A 21,107-nucleotide genomic window follows, 5' to 3' on the forward strand; every position below is an offset into this window, starting at 1 on the left:
AAGTAATAAACGTTGGACTTTTACTAATATTTTGTACATTCACATCATTTTGGAACATTCAGTTTTCGAGTTTTTTGCCTGTGCTATTGGCTTTGTCACAGCCCCAAAGCTCAGAGTGAGAATATGTGTTTGTACCCGTTATGAGTGGATAAGGCATGTCAAGTGACGGAGATACAAGAAAAATGTGGTTCAGCAACCCCGTTTTTGAGCATTTTGACGAAGACAAACATTACAGCCAACCTCCAATGGGGATAGACTGGATCTGCCATTTCATTCAGTTTCCCGGCTTCTTGAAGCAAACAGTTTTCTCATATTGAGCCAAGAGTACAGTACAGTGACAGAACAACACAAAAAACGATATATTTTTGAGGTTAGTAGAACAACTCACTTGAAGGTTGAAAATTCAATTGGATTCAAGAGCGAGTGCGAGTGCAGGTCGGCTACAATCTTTGTCTTATTTCTCCCTCCTCAAAATGCTGAGAATCAGTGTTGCTGCACTACATTTTTGTTGAATTTTGTTTACTTGACATGCTCTATAGGTATAGGGCTAGTCAAGTAAACGCGTTCATGGACAACTGATGGTATTCCATGGAGTAAAATTAAAGACAACATGCCCAGCCAAACCGCACTGTGCATGCATTGGATTTTGACATTTTTTCCATTTTACATGCTTGTCTAGGCAATTAGCATTGTGGTATAGGGGATGTCAAGTAAAGGAAATTCAAGGAAAAATGTGGTCCGGCACCCTGATTTTGGGCATTTTGGGGAGCGAGAACTAAGACAAACGTCACAGTCAACTCGCACCATTCGCCAATTGAACTTTCAATAATCGAGTGATTTTGAGCGAGTTGTGTTTCAAAACCCTACTAAATGAGCGTGTTTGGTGTGAATTAGTGAACGCACTATCAAATTGGCTCAATACCTCAATGCTAATTGCCTAGACAAGCATGTAAAATGGAAAAAATGTCAAAATCCAATGCATGCACAGTGCGGTTTGGCTGGGTATGTTGTCTTTGATTTTACTCCATGGAATAACGTCAGTTATCCATGAACGCGTTTACTTGACTAGCCCTATTGAGCCAATTTGATAGTGCGTTCACTGATTAACACCAAACATGCTCATTTCGTAAGATTTTTTAACACAACTCGCTCAAAATCCCTCATTATTAAAAATTCAATGGACGAATGGTGCGAGTTGAGAGTGATGTTTGTCTTAGCTCTCTCTCCCCAAAATGACCAAAATCAGGGTGCCGGACCACATTTTTCCTTGAATTTCCTTTACTTGACATCCCCTATATGTTATTTATCACCTCATTGTTCAGGACGTCCAGGTAGGATGAGGCATAAACCACTGAAAATTATGAGTGGTCTATGATGGATGAGGCAATAAGGATTTCTCGACCCGCCAGATTCATCTTTACCCAGCATGTTATCAAGTCTTCAGATCACTTTTTTGGGACAGGTTTTATTTTAGCCGGGGATGCTTGCTCGTGCAAAATCAGTGCTAAAAAAATGCAGTAAAGAACCAGTCCATCATTTTGCTTTGGATATGTAAAGTAAGCACTTCCATAGTCCTTTTCATTATCCTCTCCCTCCTCTAGTTGCGGACAAGCAAATGGAGAAATACAAGAAGATGCTCTAATGCCTGATTTTAACAAGGTATTTTTATTGACTAATTTATTGCTGATCTATTCTTACACCATAAATACACCACAAATTCTTTTGAGAGACCTTCCAAATCCATAAGGTTAAAATTACAAACACTTTTGACATTCAAATAATGATAAACAGAGAGCTATATAGATATATATATATTATACTTGCAGCATACCAGCGATTTTTTATCATCATATTTTTCCACTCAATTGAGCTAAAACAGCCAATGGTAAGTTTAGAAAAGTTCATGTTTTGTAAGGTTAGTCATTAAAATACTATGTTTTTCCTAGATATATATTATTGGCAAAGTGTCGACGGGTTGTCAATCATACGCTATATAAGCTCCTGTAAAATGATGATTTACATGTTATAAATGATTGGAATTTTACCCATAGAGAATTTGAAGCGTCTCCCAGAGCAGTTGATGGTTTGATCATTGTCACAGTACTTGGGCAATAAAATTTTCATTAAATAATATCTTGATAAAGTCTGGCATCTTAGAACGTATTCTCTCGTTTTGTAAGTTTGTTTGTCCGCTCCTAGATGTAAAAATCACAATGTCGTCACAATGCAGTAATTTCACGAAATGGTAAATGGACGTACGGGACGTACCTAGAGGCCAGTCTCTAGACGTACCCAATGATTTTTGCGTGAAAAGATCACTCAACCTTGGAACGCTCTCTCCGTCTGACCAGCTGATTAGGGACTTCTAGAAATATGGACTGGGAACAGAAGCCAAAATTTCATATCGCCTAAATCGTTCACTTCATTCCAAATAAGCACTTCGTACGACCACAAGATCGTCTTGAAAAGATGAGAGTTTGAGCCTCAAACTATGCTGAGAGAACTCAGGACGTATGTCCAAAGTTCTGTAGTCAACACTACATAAAATTCTGAGTCTGCTACATGGGCTTTTGACAGCATAACTTTGAAACAAACCAATTTACAAGTCAATGACAACAAAATGACCCGCCCTTAATGGAGAAGATTTACATTCCTTACTTGATTACTTTGATTGGAAAAGTGGCTCAGAGTAGCTATGACCCAGAGGAGGCCGATGGGACGGCCAGCTCGTTCACAGTCCATATTTCTAGAAGTTCGTTAGCTTATCTACATGCTAGATGCTCGATGCTCGATGCAAGTTGTCAAATTGGCTCTTCAGTCTCTAATGGACCAGTGTGTATGGATTGGCAATTAGTAATTAATTAGCCACAGCCAACTCCAGGGCTGAACCTAAACTGAGTTGTGGATCCAATCCAAGAGTGTGTGTGTGTGTGTGGAATTGTGTTTCCAGTGTTGAGGCGAGCACTGACCGCTCGAACGGGTTGGGGGCGGTCTAAAGGACTGGCCTGGGCCTCACCACTCCTCCATTGCCCGGTTCTTACGTGAGTTGTGACAGAGTGGACCACCCGCCCATGCCCATGCCCATTGATCGTCACTTCCCACCCGGGCCATCCCGGCCATCTGAACCATCACCACCATCACCACCATCACCACCCATCCTGGCACCCGAGTCCTCGATCCTCGTCATCGAGGGCACGCCGACATACCGCCACCCACCGATCACCTAGGACACTTAACCCTGACCCATCAAACCAATCTCAGCCCCACCAGCTCGCCCATGACGCCCGTAGTCCCGCCATGAGCCGCCCTGGCTGGGATAGCGCCACCTTTTGGCCGGTCCGAGTGCCGAATTTAGCTCGGGTCCACGTTCATCCCAGCCTTGGCGATCTTGGGCCGGAGCGGTGGAGGTGGTTCCCTCCGCCCGAGCCTCCGGCCGACCTCTTTTGCCATGGACATGACGTTCCTCAATGAACAGGTGAGGCCACGGACCACTCTCTACCATTGACCTGGACGACGGGGCGACCGTTTTGCCCGCTCCAGTGACCTGACTCTGTCCCGGTGACTTATCATCATATAAGAAAGAGCGAATTGACCAGATCGTTGTAAATAAGCGCCCAACAATTAATTCATGTACTTATGTCTTATTATTTCTATTTGTACTTAGATTGTCTTATCCCCAGCGCATGGGACTGACTGAGAGAAGGCCGTAGATTCCACTCGGATGTAATAACTATTCTTTTAACTCTTGAACTCCCTACCTAATCGACTGGAAGGGCCCGAATTGAACTCAGTACATTTGATCATTTTAGATATTCACTATGAATCAATCGATCGGTTCAGGAGAAACTTGGGAGTATAAGATGTATAGTTTTAGGTGTATGGTAAAAGAAATGGGAAAGTATCGAAACGTCAAAAAATCTGTTCAAGACTTAAGATACTAAACCAGCCAAAAGACGAGTTTGTCTTCTTTTATAACCCTAAACTATCCGTACCTGTCACTTAGTTCGAGTTATGAATTGACCGGCAAGATTGGTCATAGTCCGGATAGCCCTAATCACTAGCTCGAATCCTTTTCAGCATCCTCACGTTAGAATGGGCGCTGCACCGACTGGATCAACGAATAACCCGGAGCCCTGATCGGCTCGTCTACGATCAACATGGATGCTTTGGCCGCTCATCAAGGGTAGTGCATCGCGGTGGGCCCAATCCCACAAGTGTGCCCGGTTAGTTCGGCGAGCTTCCTCCTCCGCCCAAGCTGGTAGGACCGCGGCGGGCGGGAGTGGTTCAGATCCGGGCCAGGGGGCGGATGAATCTGTGACTGGCATGTTTCATCATATCCTAGGCCAGAATCCCGAGCTCAAGGATATTGTCGAGACTTTGGAGAAGTATATCCCGTTTATTGCAATACTTCTGGTCAAGTTGTTCTTTGATCACAGTGCTGGTGAGTCTTCAAGAAAGTTGGAAGAAAAGATGGCGAATAATTAGAATTTTTTTTTTTGGGGGGGGGTTCAGGTATTGTCACGTTCATCTGCCTGCTCACTACTTTCACACATGCCAATTCGGTGGTCAAGCAACAAGTGGCCCAACAAGGTCGGAAGAACAAATTGGCTCTCTTGGCCGTTTTAGTCAATCTAGTGGCGTGTATCGGTTTTATCTACTACATGTTCCAAGATGAAAAGTTGTACAATTGGTATGAACTTTTCGAATCCTTAATGTTAAGCTGGCTTTTGAGATAACGATCGAAATTATTTTCCATTTCAGTGCTATTTTCCTACCTCCTTCCAAAATAGAGTCATTTTACGATCTCTTCTGGTTTGTGGGAGTCAACGATTTCATCCTGAAGTTTGTGTCTGTGATATTCAAAGTTGGCTTGCTTTTATTGCCCAATACAGCTGTTCCCTATCAAAAGAGGGTAAGATCGTTCGTTCATTTAGCGTTGTATGAGTCTCAACTCATGGCCCAGCGATTTTTTTTTTATGCAGGGAAAGTATTTCCTGTTCATCGAGCGAACCAGTCAGATCCATCGGGAATTAGCTCCTATCCACATCTGGCTTTTGTTCTTACTCAATGGATACGAGCGAATCCCAGGCAAAGTCCTGGGCGTGATAATGGTGGCTGTGTACATGGTAGCCAAGGGCAAGCTGCTTCTGAAATCTGCCCGATGTTGGAAGCAAGCCATACATAAGATCCTCCAAAGCAAAGTGAGTATGGAGGAGCTTCATCATCGTTCATCAACAATACATCGTTTTTTTCTCTATCTTTTTTTTTTCAAATTTCAGAGCTATGGCAAGAATCCCAATCCCGACGAAATCAAGGCCTCGGGTGGAAGTTGTCCAATCTGTTATGAAGACTATCGCCTTCCGACATTGCTTCATTGTAAGCATATTTTTTGCGAAGAATGTCTGGCCACGTGGTTTGATCGGGAAAAAACGTGCCCATTGTGTAGAGCTCAGGTCACAGAAGATCCAGAGTGGAGGGATGGGTCCACCTCTCACTTTGTCCAACTCTTTTGATGAGAGCATTGAAGTCCACTTCAATCTCAAATCCATACACGCGTCGAATTATCCTTACAAAAACAGTGTTTGTACCCAGCTATATGAGTTCAAATATTAACAGATTTATTATTCTTTCTCTGCGTTCCACTGGGGGTATTCAAAGCATAGCGCCCCAACCGTGAAAAATCAAGCTAAGATTTTGAGCATCTCGGGCCTGTTGAATAAGTCCGTTGACTTGACCTGTTATGGACAAATAATTGCCTTCCTCTAATCCATTCAACTTTTGCCTTACTCGATGCAAGGCCATCTCGGCCATTTGATTGCGTTCTCCACTGGCTTTGGAGACTGTGGATGCATTCGATTGACCACCATTGGTACCTGGTCGCTGAACGTTTTCGCCATAAATGCGGAACACTCTTTCTGGAGTCAGAGACCATTGATACAGCGGATCATGAATCAGAACTTCTAAGATCGTCAGAATTCCTTCCTTGTTCTCTCGCAGAACTCCAAGTGTTTCCTCGCAACACCTAAGAATCAAAATTCGATTACCAATCAACAGATGCCGTCCATCAGAGAAGCTTTCCTATATGAATAGTATACCTCTTAAAGGAGCCCTCAACTCCACAAGGACCGAAGCCGTCCACCAGGTCTCTGGTCAAACGAAAAGGCACCTTCTCCGGGGTCGGCAGAATCTTGCCTTGCTCGAAAGCAACTCCAAAATCGATGTGAATTATTTCAGCCGTGGTGCAATCGATCAGAATGTTCTGCAAATGCCTATCGCCCAATCCGAGGATGTATCCAATCATGGAGGCCGCTGCCATGCTTCGGGTAAACGCCAAACGGCGTTCAAAATGAACGCTCGGGTCTGGAAAGTTCTCATAGAAGAAGTATCGAAACACCGGATGGTAGGCCTTCGACAATTCGAGGAAACGTGCCCGTTTGTTGGCATCCGACTCTCGGTTATCACAGAGTTTCTTGATCTCGTTTCGAATCGTATCCAACTTCATGTCCTTGGGGTAATAGCGTGTGTGCGCCTTACTCAAATAATCCCTCAAAGGCATCGTGTTTTCGCACCACTCCAAGATTCCACTCCTTTGAGACAAGGGCACAACTTTGTACTGTCGCATCCGGAGACGTTTCTGCCGTGTTGATCGGTTAGATTTGAGTAAGATGTTCAGATAGGAAAATACTTGTTGCATCACAGCGTCTTGGCGAAGGTCATCCTTGCCTAAAGGAATCGAAAGCATGTCCAGCCATATGGTCCATGTGGATCCAGTAAGGTAACATCTACTCGTGCATTTCTTACCTTTAAGCAGTTGAGTATATTTTCGTCCGTCAGTTCCCAAACAAGATATCTTTTTGGGAGCTGTAATCCCGCCCGGGTTAGAAAAATTGGTACCTTGCTTCTGAATACCCACAAACTTGTTCTTGTAGTTGCGATCCTCTCGTACAGGGATGGTCGTAGTCAAGATTGGGATTCGCGTCAAATCTGGCAGCTTTTGGATCTTGCACGCGACAGGCAATTGGGATTGGTTGGGGTGGTATGCAAACTCAATCAGTGCCACGCACAACATATTCATCTTCGTGATGATCTGGCCAATATCTGCTCCTCTGGGATCCCGTTTGCTCTGTCCCTTATTCAGGACCTCGCTGCTCACGTTGATCTTGTCCGCATCGTTTGGGCCCGATTTGTTGGGGGTTTCCGAATCTTTATTGGCATTCACCAAAGCCAATAGCACGGGAATGGCGTGATAGGGATGATCTCTCACACATCGGACCAGCATTTCAAAAAGCAGGGTTTGGAACTTGGATTTGGTGCTGCTTAATCGGGCAGCCAATTGGTACACCATGGGGATGAATTTATAGGTGGGTAAATGGTTCAGGAGACTCTCGACTATCTTGTTGACCTTTTCGTTGGCTGCATTATTGAACCATAACGAGATGAACCGGTAAACGGGAGTGTCTTGTGATTGGCCAGAGATGGCCAGGGCTTGGCCGTAATTAATCACGGCCGATTCCAAAAACCGATGGGTTTCCTTCAATATTGACGACTCTTCCAATGCGTCATTTTTGGCACTTCTGTCAAAGATCACCCGACTTTTTGTCACATCTGCATTGCCGCGAGCTGTCTTGATGTTCACTCTGCAGTAAAAAGAGGTCATTGGGGAAACTGAAGTCATTCAACAAAGTGAAGGCTGATAACGCTTACAAGTCTTTGACCGACTCCGAGATTCGTTGCCGTTGGATTTGCTTGTTCTCAAAGTCTTTAGACTCGGTGTACTCCAGCCGCTTTTGATATTGATCGTCACTAAACTTGGCCATGGTGATAAAAGCTTCAGCTCGTTGCTCGTGGTTGGCTTTGGAGCGTTCGTAATAAGTCAAAGCTTCCGAAAAGACCGTATCCACAGAGTTGGGGCTCTGAGATTTCTCGCTACAATACCACTTCCCGAGGGTGAGCAAACACTCGGGAAGCAACCTGAAATTCCATCACACTCGTATTAAATATAAACCCTCAAGAGTGCAATGACTCCATACGTCTTGTAACATACCCTTCATCGGCATTTTGAAGCCGATTGCGACTTTTGAGATCGGCACCCCTCAACTTTACGACCAACTGTTCCATCATAGATATGGCCATTTTCCTCTCGCTGGCCTGCCAAAAGGCTTTGGCCTTCTTAAGGACCACTTCATTTCTCAGTTGGTCGTCTTGGCCGATAACCAAGATGGTTTCCAGTTTCTTAAGTCGATCCAGGGATAGTTGAAAGGCACCCTCGTCGATGGTGTCATCGAGGTAGACCATGGAAGCTTGGACCAATGGCTCGATATTCCTATCCATGGGTTGTCTTAATTTTTGAATGGCTAGACAGCGCTGTAAAAGGATCGGCTCTTTATCTGAAAAATGCTTGCACTCAAACTTTGACGTCAGATGATCGGTGTCAATAATCGGGGCCATCCCATCTTGTTTGACTAAGGACTGGAACTCTTCCAACTCTGTAATTAGCGCCAATCTGCCCAATGATTGGTAAAGGGAGGCCGAGCTCTCCCGGTTCTTGAGCCTCAAGGCTCCAATCATGGATTGTCTGGCCAAAGTGAGGTCCATTGGAAATCTGGGACTGAGTTCCTGCGATAAAGATGAAAGGGCGTTGTAATGGTGAAGACGAAAGTTCTCTGGGTCCTCCTCAGAAGATTTGTGGTCTGCCTCAACGGGTCCCCACTGTTCCAAACGCCACAGACACTCATATTGGACATTTTCCAGATGCATGGATGGGTTTGTCAATGAGCTTCGAAGTTTCAGATGCGTCAGTAATGTGGAGAACAATCCTGATTGCAACATCAGGTCCGCAAATTCTAAGAAACAAATATTACACATACACACACATTGGACCAAAAATAGATTTGTTAAAAGTGTTATAAAACCTTTGGAAATGGACAATGTCCCCATGTTCGAATCCATGATGCCGATGGCTTTGAAGTAATTTTGCTCTTGAACCATCATTTGTAGTTGGCCTTGAGTGGATCCAATATCATTGCAACCGTAAAGAGCGTCCTTCTCTCCTAAATTCTTGTAGGATTCAAAGAGGATCTGTTTGCACTTAACTCCGTTCTCTGGAAATTTCTCTGTGATCAAGTTCAACAAAGATTCGCCTTCGTATTGAGCCGATTGCTCGTGCAATTCCCCGTCCCTGAAAAATCCAAAGTTTGGGCCCTTTTCAATGTATCTCATTTCTATAACATGATAACATACGTTTTCCGAAGGTTTTGGGCCCAAACGTCACAGAAGAGGATGGCCGAAAAATAAGCCGAACACTCAAGGGCGGCTTGAGCCACTTCCAAGTAATCAAGGTCTTTCAGCCAAAAGTGTCTTCGCCATGAACACTTGTCCTCATTTTTATCCAGCTTTTGGTTCCGTAAATGATTGATCACATTAATGAGTGTCATCAAACTAGATTTGTGACGGTATGGGATAAAATCTGCAAGAAAGTTAGGTAATTGCAACACATTGAATGTGATCATTTCATCAAGCTCAATGGATTGAAGAGCAAGCAAGGATTACCATGATTAGACGACATTGAGGATTGAGACGATTCAGCGCACGATCCCGACCCTTTTTCAGCGTACTTGTGGAAGAAGACTTGGAACCGTTCCGAGAGGATGTAACGTGGCCGATCATTGAAATGACGTCGAAGGATTTCATGGACTAGAATTGGAAAGCAAACGGCCGCGAATTCGCTTTCCAGAGAACATAGATTTTTGAGAGCCAAATATGTACTGGCAGAAGTCAAGCAACTCAAGAGGGAAATCACTATGTCTTTGATCCAATCCGAGAAGCTCGTGGACATTGACCACAGGTCATCGTTGCTCATCTTGTTTTCAAATGTTTTCACATTTACTTGGAACACGAATGGGGTTTGACTTGATTGGGATGTTCGAAATGGCTCCAAGAGCTTGTGGTAATGACCCAAATTGTCCACAGTCAGTTTCCTTTCTTGCGGTGTTGGAATCAGAGCCTTCAGAACTTGAATTGCCGCACAAGAGACTTGAGTGTCAGTATTATTTATGTACGGAATGTCTGCTTTGACGATCACAGATAGATACGAGTCGAACAGGTCTAAAAAGTTGGTCTGAAACTCGGGACGAGGCTCAAGCGAGTGAGTGTGAAGGTTCACCGGACCAATTTCTCCCAAGCATCGGGCGACCAAAACTCGAACTTGGCTTTCGGACCCATTCTGGGTCTCGAGAATCTTGAGTAAATCACACATTAGGCGATGAATCAGACTGGATCGTGCATCTTCGGTGAAGCCCATTGAGTCCGCAAGTTCACCTAGCAGGATGTCCTTTTCTTCACGAAGATTTCGGAGCTGTAGTTGAAGAGTTTGAAGTGATTGAATACGATGGGACTTGTCAAATTCTTCGAATTCAAGAAAATGACTGATGCTCTCCGACAGCGAGAACGAAGCCCCTTCATCGGGTAGAAGAAGTCTATTGAGATCCCGGCCTTCCATTGAATCAATCGGGAATGGTCCCATTTTGGCTAATTCGATTCGAATGGAATGCGTAGACAGCATATTCTTGAACAGATTCAAGGTCCGTTGTTGAATCAACGGATCCGGGTGATTAAGTAATTGGCAAAGGCAATTTCGAAGAGGAACTAACCACAAGACTTGACCTTGGGGATCTTGAAAATAGGCACTTAGGTCGATTATTTTTTCGGCTATGGCCACAGATAGTATTAGCAACTCTTTGCAAATGGCATATTTAGTCACGATCAATTGTATATTATCCGTTACGAACCAGAGGACGAAGGGCATTTGGGCCAAGAGCTCAGCATTCTCCTTCTCAATGGTGGAGAGAAACAAATGCAATCCATGAAGAGCGCGGATTTTTGAGTGAACATAAACCGTGTCATCCTTGAGTTCCACTGAAATCTCGTGGACCATTCGTTGCAGAGTATCGGGGAGGAGCTCCAATAAGAAACAAAAGAGCTTTCCTTGGGAATTCGCCACTTCGTCAAAGAAGGGAATTAAATTAAGAGCCAGGTCTTCGGATGTGTACGGCGGGTTGGGTTGGCACAAGACAAAGTCGCAACCAAATTTTCTTTTCAAAGCGGTCGAATCATGAACACTCTTGAATACCATGGAGAGAATTTCCGGAATGAATTTGTTCAGCAGATCATTGAACTTCACTTGACCCAACACACTTGTCACTTTATCCAAGATAAGCCTGGACTTGGTTCGCGCCTTCCGATCTGAATGAATGGTTTCTCCAAAAGGGGCGGCTGAAGGCAGCATAAAGGCGGCAATACGAGGAAAATTGTTGACGCACAAGGTTTCCAAAGGTTTGCCTAATTCCTCCACCATATCACTTTGATCCTCATTAGGATGGCGCCAGAAGTAGACGGGAACACATTGCTCTTCGAAATCCCGAACCATGGAACTGACCGAGTCACAGTCGAGCAGAAACGTGGGAAACTTCTTGAACGTCTGAAAGAGTTTCAGATACTCGTTGAATATGAATGTGAGCATGGGAGTGAGATATCTCCGGGTAGTCACATCCTGTCCGATCTTGAGGACACCCAAGTTTTTGACGGCCAATTTTGTGGCAGATTTCGGTATCTTATGTAAGATCTGAAGAGTGATAAGACCAACGATCACCTCGCGATCCAAGGCCTCCTCGGCTAAGGCCACGACCCCATATGCCAAAACACATGGAGCGTACAGGGACAAGGTGCCCTTGCTTTGAGGGTGAGTGTTCATGAAATGATCCACGGCGCCCTTCAAAAGCTGAAGATCTTTTTGCTTCGTCACAATATCAACACCCGCCCTTTTGAAGTGGTGATAAAGGCCGTGCAAACTTAGAATTCGAACTTGGCACAAATCGTGTGAGATGAACCGAAAGAAACAACAACTGAGAGGGATATCAATGTCATTTTCAAATCGAACGATCTCCAACTGGTTTGAAGTTTTGTTCAAGTCCGACCCTTTCAGAAGAGGGCTTTGTTTTTGGGCCATTTCAAGAAGAAGCTCCACGAGTCCAATCTCAACTGCCGGTGGATACATCTTGAAATCTGACTTGTGTTGAACACTGATCAGGATTTTCACAATCATCTGAAATCGTTGAGTGGCATTGGGATCCAAATCTTGAGCCAATGGACCAATCAGACTCTTCATGGCATTTAAAAGAGTAATAGTAACCCCAGGGTCAAAAGCAGACACGTCCTTGTTCTTGGAGCTCTTCAATGCGAATCGAGCGCAGTTCTGAACCAATTTGATGATGTTTTCCATTTTCGTTGGCCTTCGGGTCAGTTTGGTGGCCAAGTTTTGAATCATAATCAGGATTAGGTGACATTTATTGGATGATGAGCAACTGCCCTCGGAGTACTGGACCATTGAACATAATAGCTTCTGCACCGACTGTTCAAATCGAGCGGCATCTGCCATGATCCAACTCAAGTGGATGCTTAGAATGTAGGCATGGGTAACAACTTGAATCTGAGAGGACTTGAAAGACTCATGCGTATTTCTAGCTTCACCATCCTCCTCCTCGTGTTCATCTTCGCCATCGTCCTCCCCAAAGCTTGAACCTTTTTTGTCAGTCTTGGACTTTGGTTGACTCCATTCCGAGATGTGAGGCAATATCGTTTCGATCACATCTTGAGCCAAATCATCTGGCCAGCTTGATAGAACCTGTGCAGGAACATCACATATTACACTTAAACAGAACGTCATTCCTCTTAGTTCTGGCAAGTACTTCTGAGCCTTGTCATCTTTGGCTTTCAGAATGGTCAAAAGCGATTTTAAGCATAGCTTTATCATCTCAGAGAGCCTTCCTTCAATCCTGAGGTATATAGACAAATAAATCACATTTTAATTACTATTGAACATATAGAAGTCTCAAACAAAGTAAGAATTTACCTCGTTAGTAGAGATGACGGGGCAGCCAAGTTCAAACATCCACATACCAGAATGTGTGCTTGAACTGTGGCGAGATGAATGGCCTTCAAGAAGCTCCCATTGGCATTTTTCGTATCAATCGAACCTTGAGACTGAGGAATCAAGTCAAAGATTCTATCGAAACAGTCTTGAATGTGCGTCAGCACTGCCACCATGTCCGAAGATAATACTGAATTAGGCTTTTGATGTGCTTTCGAGCCGTCTCTTGAATAGTTCTTCTGAGATTCATGCCGTTGCACGATAATCGGTTCTCTTTGAGCAAGTGTCAAAAGCGATGTTTCTAAAGCGGGTATCAAAGACACTCCCAATGACTTTGGATTTTGACTAGGTGCTTGGAACTTGCTCTTCAATAGAATGGACCAAATCAGATGAGCCACAAGTTCGGGATGCTTCGCACAAACTACCTCCCAGTCCGAATAACGCATTGACTCTTCCGAATCTGCATCCTCATCAAACAGCCATAAGAAGAGGTCAAGGCCAGGGGAACAGTCTCTCTCGAGATCAACAGATGGTGGAACGTCCCGGTGGTAAAGTAGGATGGTCAGTGTTTTGATGGACTGCGAGTTGCAACGAATCACACGTCGCAAATAGAGCTCATAGAGGTTGTTCAAGTTCTTGCCCATATTTCTCTTAATCATGATTTGAGCCACATCATGACTAGCTTGCGTACACTGATTCGTAGCGATGCAAGTCAGGGCGGATTCCCACAACTGAGACAAGTGGAGGGCGTGATTTTTCCGGAAGGTATCCCTCATCTCGAGCAAGCACAAACCACAAGCAAGCAAGAGTGTCCGAGCTTCGGCTAGTTTGCAACTCTTTAATGACTCAGTGACGAGTTGAAAAATGCTCTGCCAAGAAGAATCGTCCCGAAACGAGGTCGAGAATTGTTCCAGCATAGCCTTCAGAATTTGCAAATGAGCCACACTCTTCTTTTGAGCTTCTTTCTCGGACATACATTTGCGAATGAACTCCAAGAAGCCGTGGAGACAAGCTCCTTCCACCCGGCGTCGTTTGGGACCCGGAGCTCCTTGAGTCGTGTCCAAATGGGTAATTTGGGTCACGTGTATTGCCGGTGGGTAAGGATCGTCACCTTGGGCAGCTTTGAACAATTGATGACAGACCATGGCTGCCAATTGAACTAACGGCTCTTCAAGGCAATAGTTTCGCTCGAACCGCGAGTTCAAACGGCGGATATGGTTACGAATGGAGGTATCGATGATGTTGGCATAAATTCGGTATAAGCCGGTTCTCCACTCTTGGTCGTCATGGACCAATGCCCCTGGCAAGGAAACAAACATGTTGGATGACCGAGGCTGTACCTATAAGATAGCGCACACCATACCTTTTTCTTGTGTATCTGCTCCTTTGGGATGATGTAGCTGCATCTGCAGTACTAGAAACTCCACAATCACTTTTTGTGTTCGCGATTCAAACATGTCTAGGACGGGTGACACACCGGTCTCACCCATTTGGCAAAGGGCGGGCCGACAATCCAAACTTAACTGCACAACCAAAGCGAATCAAGGGGTTCAAATTCTAATTCAAATGAGGCGTGTCTGAGGTTCTGACTTACAATGCGGGACACGAGATTAAGGGCGTGGAAGAAGGCGTTAATCGTGTCCATGGACTCTTGCCGCAAGTGGGATTCAGACAATACACGCGTTAACACATCCAAGTTGTCGCGGAGACAGGATACAACCAATCCGGTTTGTTGGTGGGCGAAGAATATCACATTGTGGAGAAACTGGCACGTAGACAATAGTGTCAAGCCTGGAAGAAGTTCACTATGGATGAAAAGGCGAACACATGTCATACCTATTTGAATCAGCTCATTCACATTGAGGGGTGGACACGAAGAGGTGAAAAACTCCATTCAAAAGTCGAGGCCACACCGGATACAAGAATCGACGATGAAAATCCGATTGGGGTAAGACATAGGTCAACACTTTGATGGCCACTTCGGCAAACTGATCGCGAAGGAAGTGTCCCCAATCGCCCACTAAAATCTCAGTTAGGGTCCGAAACACAGACCCAGGACTCAACGAAGCGGGTGAATCTAGACAAAGAAACCCCCAAAACATGCCGTTTTATTATGAATGCGAGGGGAGTTTTGAATTCGCCTTACGTTGGATAACTCGTTGGAGTACTTCCACCACAAAACCGCGGACCAGACCTATTTGTGTGGAGAGCGAGGCCAAGGAGCCTTTCTTCTTCCCATCCGCTTCCACTTTAGCCGATTCCAGTCGAAGATATTGGAGGGCACTATTCCACAGCTGAATCGCGGGTCCCGGCGTCCCGACCACCCGCAACGCGGACAACATGCGGGCTCGGTGAGTGGAGAAAACCGTACGAATTTCTTCGGCGCTTTTCTAAATGAAATAAAGGCCAACGGGTTAGCCTGTGAAAAAAAAGTTAGCCAAATATCACGATTTTCTCTTCGTATTGGGGCCGTGATCCTGGAATTATCGTGATTATTTTTGCATGAGTATACTGGACATGTATTTAAGAGTAGTTTACCAGTGATCACACAAGGAGTGGGGATAACTCAAAAGTTTCCCACTTGCATTTCCAACTAATGTGAGGGGGTGCAGATTTTGAATGAAGGGACATAGGACTTTTCCATCTACCTGTCCATATTACATAAAGCACTAATGTCAAGGAACGGTTTGGCTTTTTGAAATGCATTCCGAATTAAAAAGTAATTGGTATTGGTCAAAATTGGTGCCATCGTGTTTAATTCTTTGATTCCGTTGAGGGAGCCAAGGGGAGTAAACTAATTCGATTCAAATCTTGGTCAGGTTGAGTCTCGTCCATGACAGGAAGAACCAACAATGGCCTTTGAACAGAAAACCCCTCAGAAATCGGCATGTTTGGATCATCCAATCGAGCGATTCATTCGTGCTCATGTTCCTGGGTCTCTTGGACTGGTCGCCATTGGACCCAGCCGATTTAGGCGGGCGATTTCAGGCTCATAGCTCAAGATACCGACCAAGACAAAGGCAGTCTGACTGATTGACAGACAGACAATGGCCGACAGGCCAGTCAGGTGGGTCAAAAAAGGCCATAGCTAAATATGCGAGTACGTGTACTTTGCGGGTGGTGATTTTATCGCTGCGGAGTCCATCGCACAGCTCCGACCACTGACGAACCGCGGACTCCGAGGCTGTCATCAGGTCCACTAATTCTCTGGATTTTTCCCTTGGGCTTGAGTCTAGTCACGGCGGTCAGGCAGTGGGTGACTCTCGTGCCTCTCGTCTGGGCGATGATATGTAGATGATACGGATCATGAGGCGTGGAGGATGATCTTGAACTTGGCCGCCTTCCCGCCTTCCCACTGACAAAGCACCCGGCACAAACATGGAGGAGGTTGCGTTACCCAACTAAGACAATTCTAACCGAACTGAAGCTTGACATTACTTGTTGTTGCACGGCTTGGAGCCCAGGATCTTAGAAATAAACATTGATTTAACCAAAAGAATATAAAAAAAACACTCGTGCAAACCCACAAATGCCAATTACAGCATATTGGCGAGTTGATATATTTTTAGATGATAAACGTTATTCGCCACCGATTAGTTGGCGGTGCTTATTTTTAAATTTGTGGCAAAATGTCAAAAGGTTTAGATAGACTTTAAGGGTTATCAATATCGTGTTAGGTTAGGTTGGGTTAGGTTAGGTAAGGTTACATTAGGTTTGATTAGGTCAGGTTAAGATTTAAAAAAGTAGCACCGCCATCTTATCGGTGGAGAATAACGTTTACCTTTTGAGATGGAGTGTTCATGATCTAGCGAATAAAAGGCATAGACTCACGCAACCTAGTTTATGGACCTGTTCTGTTCTTTTAGTTTCGAAAACTGAAAAACATGCACTGAGCCAGCAGTGCCGCCCGATGATTGGTTTCCAAAAGCGCCCAGATGGTGACAAATGGAGCAAGAAAAAGTGGCAGCTTTACCAAATAACGGTTGGATTAGAATTATGTCCTGGCCAGCTTAAGTTTGCACCAGAGAGAGTGAGAAAGCCTCCTTACTTTGGCACAACTTTTCAATAGGTTTTCTGACATAACCCACTCATATCTAAGCCGGCTAGGCCCAGGTGGCCTTGGTCCTGGACTTCATTTTCAAAATCAGCGCAAACATCAGTTCGAATTAATGCGACATGTATATTACAGCCATTTTTACGTATTTTTTTGCGGAATTGCTAAAAAAGCAAGAACTTTCCAGAAAAAGAGCAATGCCACCCCCTGCATTGATCTTGTTAACTTGAAAAATATATAAAGCGCAAAATTTACACGAAAGTTGCAGCTTTGGAGACACGGCTAGCCCTCTGAGCAAGCCAGAGAAAGAGACTGTGGACGCCATGCCAAATCACTCCCACCCAATCCTACCCCTCTCATGATTGGGGCCTCTCTACTGGGCACGAACCATCATAAAAAAAGTCTTTAAACTGGGTATTTGCTGGACTTTATTGTCATTGGGGTGCCATGGAACTGGTATAAGTTCCGATCATTTTCTCAGGGTCCTGGGCTAAGGCCAGCCTTATGTCGGCGACCACAACATGAAACGTGATTGAGTGAGAGAGAGATTTTCCTTGGGACCAAGTCAGACCCAACTCTCTAAGGAAGGACAGGCAGAAAAAAAACACTGACAGCGGGTTCATCTGACGCTCGGTTCGGGCACCCTCGGGCACCCCTATTCCCTTGAGCTTGATCCTTGAGGTCTCATCAGCCACCTCTTTGTCCTCGATCATGGGTCAAGGTCAAAGTAATCCCCGGAAGATCACCGTCATCAACGACGAAGCGCCCGGCGTCATCAAGGTAATCCATCCATCATCCATCCACCCCGGTTGAGGCAGGGGCAGAGTTCGTTTAATGCCTGGCCGGCCCATGAGCCGGCCACCTTTCAACCTTCCAACCTTTCAACCGGTGGGTGCAGGCTCCTCGTGCGGATACAAACATAGAGAGATACATGTACCCGTCGACCTATAAAGCCTGATGGTTGGGGAAGTTGATCGACTCGCATTTAGCGGAATTAATTGGATATCACGTTGCAGAAGACCTTTTCATTGCTCTACGGTCAACCGTACTGACGGTTAAATGTCTTGTCTTTCCTGGGCTGTGAATGATGTTGTGACAAATGATGTTCAATGTCGCTTTGTTTAATCCTTGAGGACATAGGTCTCAAAGAGAAACTGTGTGACTGAGCGATCGGCAGAGGGAGCTCGCTAACTAGACCCAAATCCCCTCCTCAGTGCTGGCCGTGAACCTGATCAGGGACTTCTCCCTGGTGTAGGAAGTAGCCCAGTTCGCTAGATTAACATGAGGAAGACCCCTGGCCGACCGAGTCTCTGACTCAACCTTGCTTAAGGAAACATTTAGACGCTAACCACACCCACAATGAGGAACCAATCTAAGACATTGCCTATCGGCATGGCACATTTTTCCGTGTATTTCCTTCGAAACTGGATCAGGCATTTTATCTCCCGTGGATAGAAAATGAGCTGACAAAATCGAAAGTAATATTTTTGCCAATACGCAAGGTGTAGTAGCCCAACCTAAATGTCAAGTAGAAAATAGCGGTTGGAATGAACTTTCACATTCTGTCAAGTATGGCATTGCAAGGAAGGTATAGGAAAACTGCATGTATCAGTGGTAGCCAATATCTCAAACAATGACGGCAAAACAGCCTCTAAATTCGACTAGATTGGATAATGCCAGCCCAACAATCTAACGTCTTCTTTTCATATTATCCATCGGATGGATAGATCTCGGATTCGGTGGTGCAGAGGATCAAAGACGAAGTAGCGGGTCAGAAGGACCAGCCTGGTCCTGCCCCTGCCCCAACGGGCAATGAAGCGCCCACTTCAAATTCAGAACCTGCTCCTCCGCCTGAACCCGCGAATTCCCCCTCTCCGCCAGCCGCTGCCCAATATCATCCTCCTCCCCCACAATATCCCAATGGTTCGTCCCCCACGAGTGCCGGTCCTTACGTGCAATACGTGAGTGAACCGAGTTTGAGTGCTCTGAAAGTCAGGGCCGAAAAGGAGGAGGAATTGCGACAAGTAGAGGAATATTGGCAGAGTCGACTCCAGGAGACCCGGAATCATGTGAGTGACTTGCACTACAGTTCGTCATGCTAGTTGCTGATTTTCATTTGTTCCTGTAACTGAATCCCCCTTATAGCAACTCAAAGCCACGGCCATCAATGAGGAGAGCCTACATAATACGATCGCCGCCGTGGAGAAGCTCTTTTTGAAGGGTCGACAAGCACCCATTTGTCAAGAACCTAAACATGCCGTGCTCCAATGTTACAAGCAGAATCCGAAGCAGTCTTTGAATTGCGCGCAAGAGGTCAAAAGTTTCGCTCAGTGCATCGAATCCGCACGGTTGGTAAGTTTACGTCTTCAGTGTCGGTTGTCAATATCAAACTTTATTCGACCCTATCCCGAAGTTGATCATCCGCCTTTCTTTGCAGAACTCCTTGAATCGGAATGGCTAACATAATCACCATGAAGTCAGGCCATCGCCAGAAATTAGTTTCCACTCTCTGGGGATCACGATGAATCCCGACGAAGACGAGTCCACTAGATCGTTATAGCAAGGAAGCCTATATGGTAAAAACAATAAAAAGCATTCGTTTCCTTCCTCATCATGTCGTTGTCCTTCAGTTTTCCCTTCGCGAACCTTTCCTTCTCGTGCTGATGTTCAAGAGGATGTTCATTTATAGGCACACCCAGTCGATTTTCGTGATAATGGCCAAGCCGTACTTGACTTTTTGGTCGAATTCGACTTCGGACACTTCCCAAGTGTCGCCTTTCCATTGAAGCACCTTTCCACCAGTAATCAGCGATGGGATCTCGTCCCAAATCACGAGAGCGGCTCCCACGACGTTGAACGGCAAAGCCTTGAGCAAAGTCCACTTGTACTTGTTGGGATCGAAGCTCTCCACCGAGTCAGTGGGACCATTGGCGGTCAAGCCGCCGGCCACGAAAACCTGTCCTCCATCCCAAAAGCAGGAGTGACTGTGGCGGGGGATATTTAGGTCAGTTTTGGGGATCCACGGACGTTTGACGTCAAAAGTCATAAGCCAGGCACGAGACGAAAAATTCTTCGACGCGGATTGACCGCCCACTAGCATGAACTTGGAGCCTTTCATACGGACGATGCAATGTCTGGACAAGGTCTGAGGTAAATTGGGACCAGGAGCGAATTTCTCGGTGCCTTCGATGGACAGTAGGTCGGTCGAGTAGAGGATCTCACCATGTTCGGATTCACCCCCAGTGACCCACCATCCTTCTTCGGGCACGTTCACGGCTGATGCGAACGCCCGAGCCATCACAAGGTTCAAATAGAATGTCCATTGCTCGTTGAGGGAGTAGCATTCTTGAATGTAGCGACGCTGAGCGTCGATCCCTCCACACACCTTAACTCGTTTGTTGAAGACGGTGATCACGCCTCCTTTCATGGCAATGGGAAAATTGGGCACGTTCTCGCAGGCCTCATTTTCTTGAGTGAGGGATTTGATAGCGGTCTGGTTGGACAACTCGTTTCCGGATAGTTCTCCCGTCAAAAACAACAGACCGGGATTTTCTGTGGTAAAAGAACGTTCGTGTTAAGGCAGTCTGTAGAGACTCCCTTTCAATTGGGTGATTTGCCACCTCACCTGTGTTATAAATGTGCATCCAGAATCCCACGTAGACTACGGTGACCATGATCGCGCCCAATAAGAGGGACAGTCCTAAGAACACAATCAATTTTGTGCAACAGGACGTTTTCACAGTGGTCGGTTTCTTCTCTAATGTCACTTGAGGAGACGAGGGGATGACTACCATGTCTCCTTGTGCTCCTTCTGTGTTCTCGTTGCCCTCCTCCTCGCCTCTGAACTGATCCCTCCCGCTCATGGATATTGAATCCGTGGCGGACTCTCTGTAATTCATCCACCATGGGACAATCTGCATTGAATGTCGGATGAATATTCAATTGTTTCGGAAACACTGCCAGACTTCACATTCATTTACTTATTAATTGATTGCAATACAGAATTTGCTTTCCCCAAAGTATAGTTCTTGTGGTGGCTTTTCTTTATACCTGTTGAAAGAGTTGGATCCTGTGCCAAGGTCCCTCTGAACATTGATATTGCCCTGTTCGTGCACACAATCACAACAC

General features: G+C 45.4%; 4 protein-coding genes across 4 annotated transcripts; 2 read left to right on the plus strand and 2 right to left on the minus strand.

The window, feature by feature from the left end:
* Window positions 1–3,442: 3,442 nt before the first annotated feature.
* On the plus strand, window positions 3,443–5,629 carry LOC131886267 (RING finger and transmembrane domain-containing protein 2-like; the record flags this gene model as incomplete). The annotated part of the gene is given in 6 exon segments (XM_059234546.1): window positions 3,443–3,475; window positions 4,078–4,441; window positions 4,513–4,690; window positions 4,762–4,912; window positions 4,983–5,201; window positions 5,280–5,629. Coding segments are annotated over 5 exon segments (1,062 nt in total). The 3' UTR covers window positions 5,514–5,629.
* On the minus strand, window positions 5,598–16,443 carry LOC131886265 (serine-protein kinase ATM-like). Its single transcript, XM_059234545.1, has 14 exons — window positions 16,036–16,443; window positions 15,072–15,315; window positions 14,784–15,002; window positions 14,520–14,716; window positions 14,289–14,448; window positions 12,908–14,225; window positions 9,550–12,830; window positions 9,241–9,466; window positions 8,913–9,178; window positions 8,045–8,843; window positions 7,705–7,971; window positions 6,802–7,637; window positions 6,096–6,723; window positions 5,598–6,022 (listed from the first exon to the last, which is right to left on the minus strand). The coding sequence occupies exons 1-14, from the start codon at window positions 16,114–16,116 to the stop codon at window positions 5,653–5,655; spliced, it is 8,892 nt and encodes a 2,963-aa protein (XP_059090528.1). The 5' UTR covers window positions 16,117–16,443; the 3' UTR covers window positions 5,598–5,652.
* Window positions 16,444–17,498: 1,055 nt separating this feature from the next.
* Window positions 17,499–19,590, plus strand: LOC131886874 (MICOS complex subunit mic25-like). Its single transcript, XM_059235315.1, has 4 exons — window positions 17,499–17,759; window positions 18,707–19,048; window positions 19,125–19,331; window positions 19,417–19,590. The coding sequence occupies exons 1-4, from the start codon at window positions 17,691–17,693 to the stop codon at window positions 19,438–19,440; spliced, it is 642 nt and encodes a 213-aa protein (XP_059091298.1). The 5' UTR covers window positions 17,499–17,690; the 3' UTR covers window positions 19,441–19,590.
* On the minus strand, window positions 19,352–21,005 carry LOC131886865 (influenza virus NS1A-binding protein homolog). Its single transcript, XM_059235297.1, has 2 exons — window positions 20,605–21,005; window positions 19,352–20,531 (listed from the first exon to the last, which is right to left on the minus strand). The coding sequence occupies exons 1-2, from the start codon at window positions 20,897–20,899 to the stop codon at window positions 19,663–19,665; spliced, it is 1,164 nt and encodes a 387-aa protein (XP_059091280.1). The 5' UTR covers window positions 20,900–21,005; the 3' UTR covers window positions 19,352–19,662.
* Window positions 21,006–21,107: the final 102 nt, after the last annotated feature.

This window comes from Tigriopus californicus, chromosome 9 (genome assembly GCF_007210705.1).
Source record: "Tigriopus californicus strain San Diego chromosome 9, Tcal_SD_v2.1, whole genome shotgun sequence".
In the NCBI taxonomy this organism is placed as follows: Eukaryota; Metazoa; Arthropoda; class Copepoda; order Harpacticoida; family Harpacticidae; genus Tigriopus; species Tigriopus californicus.